Source organism: Onychostoma macrolepis, chromosome 20 (genome assembly GCF_012432095.1).
Source record: "Onychostoma macrolepis isolate SWU-2019 chromosome 20, ASM1243209v1, whole genome shotgun sequence".
Classification (NCBI taxonomy): Eukaryota; Metazoa; Chordata; class Actinopteri; order Cypriniformes; family Cyprinidae; genus Onychostoma; species Onychostoma macrolepis.
This window is the reverse complement of record NC_081174.1, coordinates 32,454,385-32,466,884: the sequence shown is the minus strand read 5'-3', so window position 1 is coordinate 32,466,884 and position 12,500 is coordinate 32,454,385. Positions and strand designations below refer to the sequence as shown.

The 12,500-nt window shown below is 39.4% G+C and overlaps 1 protein-coding gene across 7 annotated transcripts in view; it reads left to right on the top strand.

Annotated features, from left to right (window-relative positions):
* Positions 1–12,500, top strand: part of plcb4 (phospholipase C, beta 4) — a 71,915-nt gene that overhangs the window by 20,695 nt on the left and 38,720 nt on the right. For all 7 annotated transcript variants that reach the window (XM_058756510.1, XM_058756513.1, XM_058756511.1 and 4 more), the window contains 10 exons: positions 1–78; positions 3,673–3,753; positions 4,111–4,170; positions 6,663–6,806; positions 8,585–8,664; positions 9,317–9,370; positions 9,444–9,525; positions 10,103–10,203; positions 10,461–10,518; positions 11,437–11,545. The exon at positions 1–78 is cut by the window's left edge and continues 19 nt beyond it. In XM_058756510.1, coding sequence (XP_058612493.1) covers positions 1–78; positions 3,673–3,753; positions 4,111–4,170; positions 6,663–6,806; positions 8,585–8,664; positions 9,317–9,370; positions 9,444–9,525; positions 10,103–10,203; positions 10,461–10,518; positions 11,437–11,545 — 847 coding nt within the window. The remainder of the gene's footprint in view (positions 79–3,672; positions 3,754–4,110; positions 4,171–6,662; positions 6,807–8,584; positions 8,665–9,316; positions 9,371–9,443; positions 9,526–10,102; positions 10,204–10,460; positions 10,519–11,436; positions 11,546–12,500) is intronic.

Genomic DNA, 12,500 nt, shown 5'->3' with positions numbered 1-12,500 from the left:
AAATCATACGAGTTCAACTGGCAGAAGCGCATTCCTGATTTCCTGCAGGAAGGAGCCGTGTTTGACCGATTCGATGAGGTAAACACTCTCTCTCACACACACACACACACACACACACACACACACACACACACATGTTTCTTTTAGTGGTTTATGGGGACTCTCCATAGGCGTAATGGTTGTTATACTGTACTTACTGTATGTGCTATTGACCTACACCAACCCTACACCTAAACCTACCCCTTACAGGAGACTACAGGCATTTTTAGATAAAAAAAAAAACACCATTTAGTATGTTTTTTAAGCCTTTTGAATTGCGGGGACATAGGCAGTGTCCTCATAAACCACCTTCAAATTGTAATACCTCTGTCATACCCATGTTATTATACAGATTTTGTCCCCGTAAACCACAAAAACCAGTACACTAACACACACACACACACACTCTTACACACACGCACACACGCACACGCACACACTCTTACACACACGCACACACACACACACTCTTACACACACACACACGCACACACACACGCACTTCCTGTTCCTGATTTCATGTGTAACTCAATCAGGTCTTGCAGCAGCGGAAGTGACTCCACAGATCCTCATCAGAGGGATTCTGGGTAACTCTGCTGTTGGTGTGGATTCTTTGGCCGTCTGTTTGTGATTTCGCTGATGTTTAGTTCAGTTAGTAGCTTCAGTATTTGTGCTGTTTTCTGCTCAGATCGACTCTCGTTGCGGTTAAGCGTCACCTGTCAAATGTGCGCCGATGGCAGGTAAATCAGGACGACGTGACGAGCGCCACATGCTCTCGTTAATTGAGCGGCTCTGCAGCACGCGGGCGTCTTGATTATTGCGGCAGATGTATGGCACAGGGACTAGTATGTAAATAAGAAGGAAGTCTCATGGAGAGCAGTTACAGTTCAGCCAGATCCTACAGAGCAGCAGACGGTGAAACTGTGCTGCCGGCGGCCATCTTGGCTCCGTCCGTTCGGTGAAGGTGAACTCATTAGCCGAGCCCGCGGGTGTTCGCTCGCATCACGCCGCTTTTATCTGGACTTTGAGATTTTTACTGCCAAACTTGTTTGGAATGACGCACGCTGAAGAGTCGATTCTGTGGCGTCTGGAATCAGGTGATGAATCGTGATTCTGAACGCCAAAATATTGATTAAATTGACTTTAAAATCTGAACGGGTTTCACTGCACCACACAAGCTGACTTTGTAAATGGCTACAGATTAACACTGTCTTGCTCTGAATGACTGAGGACAGATGGCTGGGAGCACAACGCGCAAACTTTCACTTTTCCTCCCATACAGCAAACCGCTTAATGTGGCATAATAACGGACTAAAGACCAAATTCAGTACAAGTCTTATTGTTGACGCAAAGTATATACAGACCAGCAGATATGAACGCGCATTAAGAAATGCATTAAGTGATATTAAAAGGACCAACTCCGTACAGGCAAGCAGACGAGCCCAGAACGCCGTGCGTTAAATTGCACGTTAAACATTTTCTTCTCATAGAAAATCATTATAGATAAAACACGTAATGTAGCTTAATGGACAAAGACAATGATATAGAAGGGCTGTAGACCGTTTATTGTATATAACGAAACTTTGCGTGTTGTGTTTATTCTGGGCTGCTTGTCTGTACATATTAGTTATGTATGTTTTAATAATGAAGAGTATTGAGTTTGGTCTTTATCATCTTAGTCCATTATGCCACGTTTTGCGGTATGGGAGGAAAACAATATATACATATACTAGGGCTGGGCGATATGAGCAAAAATTCATATCTTGGTATTTTTGGGCTGATTTGCGGTATACGGTATATATCTCGGTATTTGGATTAAACAAATAAAGCGAATGTAAGCATGTAGGCATATATTATGTGCAAAAAAGGGTTAAAATATCATTACATTCTAACATTGTAACACTGCAATCTAAAAACAAAAATAATCCTTTTAAAGCAGAAGTTAAATTTACTAAACTAAAAATGATTACCCCATTACACTTTACAGTTAGTGCTATCATACAAATACACTTACTTGTAGGTTTAAAATTCTACATATGTCACATTTATTGTCCAACTACAAATATTTCAGCAAAATGTATGTTTTAGTCAGAGTTACCGTAATTCTGAGATGACAACACGTGATGTTTCTATAGCGACAGTCAACAAAATGAACCCACGTGAACGAATGTTGAGAACAACAACAAAATAATAACAGTATGAACACTTACATAATGTTTTTTTATTGTAGTACATTATAGTATCTTTATATATGCATCTATTTTCCTGGTTCTTAGAGCAGTAATATAGCGCCGGCATGTTTCTCTGGTTCCGCGCGAGGTGCTGCGGTCACGTGGTACAAGCCGTAGCTTTCAGAAAGCTCCCAGTTGTACAGCAATACACAATAAAGCGCTACATAAATGCATCATTCATTCATTCATTCTGTGAAATGTAAGTTATGCATTAAGGAAAACAGCACATCTCAGACACATTTAACAGCGCGAGTAGCGTCTCTGTCAGCGGAGCATCTGACGAGGCGAGCCGCTTTAAACTCAAACTATAAACTGTAGGCTACTGTATCTTACCAGTTTTTTTAAAGCCCTTCATATAAAGCTTGTCACATGTTTAGAACAAACTGTATTATGCACTTTCTCCGCAGCAGTTCAGTCTGTGTCCTCCTAGATATTTTTTTCAGATGCGCTCGTATCAAACTACCGTATATCAATATTAACGGACCACATCGCTTATAAAAAATATATCGATATATCGTACAAACTCGATATACCGCCCAGCCCGAACATATACATTATATTAATAAACTGTATATTGAATTTGATATTTTAATAGCAAATATCTTAATAGGCCTACATTAAGCCATATTAAGTGTTTATGGTTTTCTACGGGACGGAAACGCTTAACGAGAGACAGTTTGCGCATTGCGTTAATATTCTGCTGTTCTGTGGCCACAGATTTGCGGGTCTTGTCTTTTTCTCCTACAGATGACTTAGTTTTTAATCTACAGACTGACTTTCATCAACTAGATGCTCCAGACTGTGAATCAGTGCAGAAGTCGTGCGGTTTATTGAATAAACACCGTCTGAATGCTGCGCTGCATCTATTTTTATCCCGTCACACACTTCAGATGCATTCGGTCTGTTTGTCTGACGGAGGACACGGGACCGGACCAACCAGATGCACTGCAGAAAATGATTTCCTTCCTGTTTTCTAGTATAAATAACTACAAATTCTTGAATTATGATGCATTTACTCGACAAGTAAAATGACTTAAGTCTTGTTTTCTGAAAATATTATCCAAATTTTGTTAGCTTTTGGTGATATTTTTACTTGTTTTAAGCAAAAACTAACAAAATTTGTTTTTTTGTTTTTTTTAGAAAACAAGATAATATCTTAAGTCAATTTACTTGTACAGTAAATTCATCCATTTGTAGATATTTATACTAGAAAACAAGATACAAAATACTAAGGAAGAACATTTTTTGCAGTGTCAAAATATTGTTCATATGGCAGAAATGCTCAGTTCTAAGATTATACAAATTATGCAGTTAGTTAACAGAGTCACATCTTCATTAAAGCAGAAACAATGAACTCGTCAAGGCACTGATAGCATGTTATATCCTCCGCTGTGTTTTTCAGGATCCCTTCGTCTTTGAGCCCAGCTGCCATTTCAAAGTCGACGAGTTTGGCTTCTTTCTCACGTGGAAAAGTGACGGAAAGGTGCGATTTATGCTCGTTAATGCAGCTGATGCAGACGCACGTCTCTGAGTGTTTCCTCACGTCTCTGATCTTCTCACACTCTCATCATGTCATGTGTTTGAAAGCTTTAATTATAATCATGTGGAATTCTTTTACATTTGATGATTGTGTCTGTGGTTTTAAATATTGTAAAGGAGTGTGTGTCTGTGTGTGTTTTATGTTTGTATAGTCAGTCACTAAAAAAAATGTCATTAGCAGAACTTTGCCTTGGTGAGCTGTGTTATTATTCATATTCATCTTCATAAATGAATGTAATCAGTGATCATGAACTGTGATTGTGCACTGAATTGCCGTAACCTCAGTATCTGTCTCTCGCAGGAAGGTCAGCTTCTAGAATGTTCTCTGATCAACAGCATCCGTCCCGGAGTCGTGCCGAAGGTAAAGATGCTCCTGTTTGAACTGAAATGAATCATCCAAACGAACACTTGAATCGTTCAGATGAATCGAGTTTAGTTCAGTTAGTGAACGTTAGTCAGAGTTACAGTTCTTGTGATGAAGACGAGGCATTGTGGGATTGACGATGATCTACGGGTCACATGATCTGACGGGACTCGGGAGACTCGGCGAGGCGTTACTGTTTGCTCTACATCTGCTCTCAAGTGTTATTGACAGCCAGAGATTATATTTCACATTCAGCGTGTCAAATATTGACACTGTGTGTGTGTGTGTGTGTGTGTGACATATGAGGAGACAAATTTGTATAATGACATGGGTATGACAGATATTACAAGGAGAAGGTGATTTATGAGGACATTTCCCCATGTCCCCATATTTCAAAACACTTATAAATCATACAGAATGAGTTTTTTTGAGAAAGTAAAAATGCAGAAAGTTTCCTGTAAGGGGTAGGGTTAGGTGTAGGGAGATAGCCCTGTTTTATACTGTTTGTACAGTATAAAAACCATTACGCCTATGTCACACTCACACACTCACACACACACACACACACACACACACACACACTCTCTCACACAGAGATACAGTTCACAAAAACAAACGTGTGTGAGTGTATATCTCTGTGTGTGTGTGTGTGTGTGGCTGCGCAGGTGCGCCCGTCTGCAATGTTTGTCTTCTGTGGTCAGGTGTTTGTAGCAGGAACGTTTACCTGAGCGTGTGTTTGTGGAGGCGGCTCATGTTTACAGGACCTGATGGTAACACGCTTCAGCTGTTTGTTAAGCAGGAGGTGATGTGTGTTTAGCCACGTTAGCGAACGTCCGCAGACACGTTTACGTCTCCCATCACATTATTACAGTGTTCAGCTAATCGTTTCATAGGTTACTCTGGGAATCGAACCACGAGCATGATGTTGCTGGGACAAAAACACACCGTTTCTTTGAGTTCAGATGTTCAGATGGACATTTGTCAGCATCTTCGACCAATAACGTGTGGAAGTATGGGTTTCTGAATCTGTTAAATAATCTGACTCTGATCAGGGTTGAATCGTTTATCACAAGCTGATGTTTCTTAAACATCATTAAAGCGAGATTTCATCCAAAAATGAAACTTCTGTCATCATTTGGTCCTCATTGAAGGCTATCAATGGCTGCAGTCAACTGTTTCGTTTCCAATATTCTTCAGAATGTCTTTTTTGTTCTCCACAGAAGACAGAAACTCATACAGGTTTGAGGAAGAGTAAACGATGACAGAAGTTTCATTTCATTCATTCATCACTTTAAATTAGGGCTGGGCAATATGGCCAAAAAAAACGATCACGATACAATTTTATCAAAAACAGTAGTCTAAATACATTATTAGGCTATAAATGCACATAGCTATAGCTTAATTACAAAAAACACTTACTCTTACTCCTTTAATACATTTAATTCATTTCTACATTAATAACATCACAAAATTTCTTATGAATATCCCAGATTTCCCAGTTGTTAATACAGTAAATCCGTGGTAAATGATGGTGATTTGTAGATTGAAAGTCTTCTGACTGTATCGTTGCACACAGTGTTTCTGCTGTTTCACCCGGCTTTAAACTAATTTAAATCAGCAAGTCGTTGGTGTTCTTCACACTGGCTCTCACAGAGCTGTTTAGTGTCGCGTGACCAGACGCATCTGCTCTAGTGCGCTCGCAACCGCTGCGCTGCCGCTTGAACTTTGAGCTGTTTCCCTCCGCTTTTGGTGCATAAGCATTATAATGAACATTTATCTATCTCTTGTTATCGTTTTATCAAGGAAATTTATATTGCAATAATTATCGTTATCGTTTTATCGCCCAGCCCTACACTGCAAAAAATGATTCTCAAAAAAATTATTTTTGTCTTTTCTAGTATAAATATCTAAAAATTCTTGAAACAAGATACATTTACTGTAAGTATCTTACAATATTATGTCTTGTATTCTGTACAAAAAATCTACAATTTGTTAGTTTTTCCTTAAAACAAGCAAAAATATCTTGAAAAAGAAAAAGAATCTTGTTTAGCCTTTGAATCAAGATAATTTTTCTTACCCCATTGGCAGATATTTTTGTTTGTTTTAAACAAAAACTAACAAAATTTTGATAATTTTTTGTTAGAAAACCAGACTTAATATCTTATATAATTTCACTTGTCAAGTAAATGCATCTTGATTCCAGAATGTTTAGATATTTACACTAGAAAACAAGACAACAATACTAAGCAAGAAAATCAGTTTTTGCAGTGTACTCTAAATGGATCGGACGCATGCGTTGGGATTCAGTAGACTGACCTGATGATGCCATAAACACGCAAACAGCTTCAACGTCCAGAGCCTCCATTTCAGTCCAGTGTAGTTGATCATATTGATCTGTTATGAAGGTTATTGTAAGTTTCTGCATGAACTGAAGTGGTGCTAGCGTGTGGAGCTGATGTTTGCACGCGTGCCGTGTTTGTTTCCTGAAGGACCCAAAGATCCTGGCGTCTCTGGAAGCGGCGGGGAAGAACGATGCGGATCTGGACGGACGCATCATCTGCGTGTGCAGCGGGACGGACCTGGTCAACCTCAGCTTCATGTACATGGTGATGGACAACACGGACATGACCAAGGTGAGCGTTACCACGGCGACACCGTCAGTGCGACACGCGTGTGCTGCAAACCTCATTAACTCTTTCCCCGCCATGATTTTCACTCAAATTTCATGGCCCCCAGAATATTTTGTTGTATGAATATCTGAACATGCAATACTTCAAAATAAAGAACAGACCCTCTACTTTTGAACAAATGAATCAGTTTTTTTCTAGCTTCAAGCATTCTTTTTTTTTTTAATCAACACATGAATGTGTAGGCAGGTTTCATAAAAAAAGCAACATTTTGAGCAAAAAGCTGAGAAAATCGCATTTTTATCAAATACTACATCTGGATCATATTCAGTAATATTATCAAAGCAAAGATGCAGTAGATAGCTTCCATCAGTATCCCAAAGCGTGCACAGTCCTTTACCTCTTCCTGCATCACTCTGTAACATTAGGCAGTTTTCATTTATATGCGGTTAGTGTTGATGATCCTATTATTTTTCATATGCATATGTTTACATATGAGATCACTCGTTTCTGCATCTTCCTCATCTGTGTTTTTGATCGAGTGATTCTAGACTCATTCAGGAGATGCTTAATAGCGCACCCGAGTGTACAACAGCGAGAACACGGAAAGCCGTAAAGTTTCGTGTTTGGGCGGGGAAAGAATTAAAACACATGTATCGCCAGGTAACTTCTGTTCAGTTCAGAAAGCTGTCACATTCAATAATACTGTAATATATTTGTGATTCAAACGAGCCATTTGTTGTTCATTCAGCTCAAACTGAGTCTTATATGAGCTGTTTGAGGTTTGAACCCTGTAAGCAGGTGTTAAAGTTAGTTCTAGATAATATTTCATGTAGCAGATTTAATAGTGATCTAATAGTCTGATTTGTCCCTGATTCATGAGCTTCTTCAGACGTGAATCATTCAAAGTGTCTCCTGATGTTTTAAAGTGCCCCTATTATGCCATTTTTAAGATTGCTAATATTGTTTTATGAGGCTCCTAAAACAGGTTTACATGCATGCAAGGTCAAAAAACACTTTAGTTTTCTCAAAAAATAGATTTAATTTGACCTCATTTCTAAATGATTCGTAAACGACTCATGTGAAGCAGTTCAAAGAATCAGTCTCTCTAAACCCCTCCTTTCTGTGAGCCCTCACTGCTGTGATTGGTCAGATAGCACGGTGCTTTGTGATTGGTCTACCGCGTACAGCGCGTGTCGGAAACGAAACGCCCATTGCCATAACGGAATGACAGCCCTGGAGACTTGTCAATACATAGAAAAGATGGTGTCGATTATACTTTACCAATTCGAGCCGGAGTCTGATGATGAAACGGTTGAAGTGGCTGATCGACAAGAGACTGATTCGCAAGAACCACTGGAGCAGGACTTTCTCAGTAAGTGTCAAGTGTTAACAAGTTTGTGGTAATTATAAGATGTGATAGCAAGTTGTTTGTGACGTAGAACGTGGGTGGACATTATGCAAATGTGTTACTTCGTGACGTACATCCATAACAAAATAAGATTCTAATTCCTGACGACTCGTTCAGGCGATTGCAAGCCGACTCTTTTTTTTTTTTTTTTTGATAGACAATAACTTTATTTATCGTGCACTGTCGGCTTCACAGCTTTGCAGATAGTTTATGTTCACATACAGCTACATGACACACTGCATAAAACGTAATATTCAAAAAGGCATAATAGGGGCACTTTAAAGATGAATCTCGACCTGACCGTTGATCGTGAACTACTACAAAACATGTTATGTGTTATTTCTCCTCATGTATGATTGTTTTGTGTTTGCAGAAATGGATGGAAGGCCTGAAATCGGTGATTCACAACTTCAAGGCGAATAACGTGTGTCCAATGACTTGCCTGAAGAAACAGTAAGTAGATCCACTTAAAGATGACTCAACAATCAGACTAATGAATGACAAGCATCTATGTGTGGTCATTTACAATGGTAAACAGACCCTGAATCAAGATCTGTTGCAGATCTGTTGCAGATCTGTTGGAGATCTGTTGGAGATCTGTTAGAGGTCTGTTTGAGATCTGTTGAAGATCTGTTAGAGGTCTGTTTGGGATCTGTTGGAGATCTGTTAGAGATCTGTTAGAGGTCTGTTTGGGATCTGTTGAAGATCAGTTTGAGATCTGTTAAAGATCTGTTGGAGATCTGTTAGAGGTCTGTTTGGGATCTGTTGAAGATCTATTAGAGGTCTGTTTGAGATCTGTTGAAGATCAGTTTGAGATCTGTTGAAGATCAGTTTGAGATCTGTTGAAGATCAGTTTGAGATCTGTTGAAGATCAGTTTGAGATCTGTTGAAGATCAGTTTGAGATCTGTTAAAGATCTGTTGGAGATCTGTTAGAGGTCTGTTTGGGATCTGTTGCAGATCTGTTTGAGATATGTTTGAGATCTATTAGAGGTCTGTTTGGGATCTTTTGAAGATTTGTTTGAGATCTGTTATAACCAGATGAGAATCAGCAGGATCCATCAGATGTTTGTCTTCATAACCTTTCTCTGTCTTCTTTTTGTCTAGTTGGATGAGACTCTCCTTCCTAACGAATGTCAACGGCAAAATCCCAGTCCGAGGGTGAGTGTCTGAATCCTCTGGATCGTCTCTTTATTCTGTGATGTTTTGACTGATCTGATCTGATCTCATGCAGTATCACAAGGACGTTCGGCTCGGGTAAAACGGAGAAAGGAATCTTCCAGGCGCTGAAGGAACTCGGTCTCCCCAGTGGGAAGGTCAGAAAGAGTCTTAATTGATGATGCTGCTCTTATTGTGAGCGAATCATCAGTAATGTGATTATAAAGAGTTATTTTAATATTTTATATATTTATTTGTTTTATTTATTACTTAGGATATTTCTTTAGATATCTTAGTACTTTATGTATTTAGTGTTTTGTCGTTTTATGTACAATTATACATATGCATGATATTTTGAATTACCTTTTATTTGTATATTTTCAGTTTCAGTAGTTCTGCGTAACCAGGTTATTGAGTTGCTTTTATAGATGTGAACCAGTGAGACTTTTTCACTTGTTTTCCAGTTACAACATCTAAAAACCATTGAAAAACTATTTAATTTTAATAACCTGCCAGTGCAATTTTATTCAAGATACGTTTCTGAGATTTTACATGGTTTTCAGCTGGAAAATGAGACACAAAGACTGTTTAAGAGCAGGATTTCAGTCCTCAGTCCCTCATGGATCAAACCACATCTCGTCCTACTTTTGTTAAATATCCTGTTCCTGTCACATTGCAGAAGTTAAATACGTGTCATGCTGACTCTTAACCTGCTGATTTGGTTTCGTGTTGCAGAATGATGAAATCGAGCATTCGGCCTTCACCTTCGACATCTTCTACGCTCTGACGCAGAAGATCTGCCCTCGCACGGACATCGAGGAGCTCTTCAAGAAGATGTACGTCACGCGCTGTTCAGTGCTCACGGTTAACTAGTACTCTGGAGCCAGTACTGGAGCACTAACTATGAGATGGACTCTAACAGCTTCAGCAGTTAACATTAACCTGTGTGTTTGACTAACGGTTTATGGAGCGTCAGACGGGTGTCGTACAGATGCTTTGTGATGTCTAACTCTCTCTCTTTCTCTCTCTCTTTAATGGTTTTGTTTGTGTTATTATAACCAAACCCAATCTCTTCTGCTCAATTTCTTTGCAGCAATGGAGACAAAAGTGATTATTTAACCGTAGAGCAGTTAGTCAGCTTTCTGAATGAAGTAAGCTCTTTATCATCATTATTAACTCTGTGTGTGTGTGCGTGCGTGTGTGTGAGAGTGTGAGAGTGTGTGAGTGTGTGTGTGTGTGTGTGTGAGAGAGTGTGTGTGTGTGAGAGTGTGTGTGAGAGTGTGTGTGAGAGTGTGTGTGAGAGTGTGTGTGAGAGTGTGTGTGAGAGTGTGTGTGAGAGTGTGTGTGAGTGTGTGTGAGTGAGTGTGTGAGTGTGTGAGAGTGTGAGTGTGTGAGTGTGTGTGAGAGTGTGTGTGAGAGTGTGTGAGTGAGTGTGTGAGTGTGTGTGTGAGTGAGTGTGTGTGAGTGTGTGTGTGTGTGTGTGTGTGAGTGTGTGTGAGTGTGTGTGTGAGTGTGTGTGTGAGAGTGTGTGTGTGAGAGTGTGTGTGAGAGTGTGTGTGTGAGAGTGTGTGTGTCTGCATGTCGCTCTGCTTCTGTCTGTCGGTGATCTGCTTCCTGTGATGGTGTTCCTGCGTTTGTGTTCACGTGTTTGCGAACACACGCGTGTGCATGCGGATCAGAGCGTCGCTGTGGGTCGTCTTGTGCTTGTTGTATGTTTGGTTTGCTCGTCTGCTGAACACAAACGCTCACTGTCTGTGAAGTAGTTAGTGATGTTCAAGCAGGTCAGAAGCGAAGCTCAGAATGTGAGTAAACTGGCCTGATACTCGTCTCTAATCTAACATCAGATGCTGTTTCGCTCCGTCTGCTTTAATATGAGTTACTTGAAGCGAGGACGTGCTGTGTGTTTTATGTGGTTTGGAAAAATCTGCCCTCATAAGGGTAAAAAATGCGGATGCGCTCCGGTGGACAGAGTTAATTCTGTGGCTGTAACTTCACAAGCTAAAAAAAAAAGTTGAGACGCGTCTCTGAGGACGAATCCTCCTCATTTCAGATGTTGGTTTTCCCTGTAGAACCAGCGGGACCCTCGACTCAACGAGATCCTCTTCCCCTTTTATGAAGCCAAACGAGTCATGCAGATCATTGAGAAGTACGAGAGAGACGCCGACTTGAAAAAGAAAGGTAAATGCAGGAGGCGTGCTGAGTGTGTAATGAAACGCTCTCAGCTGATCCTCTGCTGCCCTCTGGTGGCCCGGCGGCGTCAGCGCTCGCTCACACACACAGGGTTTGTTTGACTTTGGTCATGTCCAGGTCTGGATATGTATGGAAAAAGTGTGTCCAGAATATTTCCCAAATTCTGTTTTCTAAAATATAACATTGATCATTTCTAAAAATACTATAAAGTGTGTAGTTACAATATTCCAATTATTATAACATTCATAGTCAGAATGTAACATGCATGTCATCAGTGTTTTTAAACAGTTTATCAGATATTTTTTTAAAAACATAAAATTCAGCTAAAATTATCTTTAGAGTTCTGAAGAAAGTCATCTACATCTTGGATGGCCTGAGGATGAGTAAATTAACAACAAATGTTCTTTTTTTAGGTCCTTTCAAAACGGGTCTTAATTCACTCTAGTTAAGTTCAGCTTTAATAAGCTCTTAAATCAGAGCAGAAAGTCTAAAATTCATAAAGTAATGGCATTAAATGTTGCATGCACTGCAAAAAAGTGCTGTTCTTCCTCTGTATTTTAGCATTGTTTTCCAGCACAAATATCTAAACATCCTTAAATCAGATTTACTGCAGATGCAGAATGAAGATATGAAGTCTTGTTTTATGAGAAAATGAAGTGAGTTTATGATTAAAACAAGATCAGTGGGGAATAAAAACTTTTATTTCTTTTGAATTAAGTTTGTTTTAATCATTAAGTAGTTTGTTTTAATTTCATGTTAAGTACACAGAAAACAAGACTTCATGTCTTCTTTATGCTTCTCATGTAGATGCATCTTGATTTAAGGATTCGGTATTTTGTAAGTAATGGAGATCTGTCAGAAGTTGTATTTTTAAAAGTGTTGCTGACACAACATATCTTTGTTTCGTATTTGTTTCAATTCAGTTTATTATTCCTTAATTTTC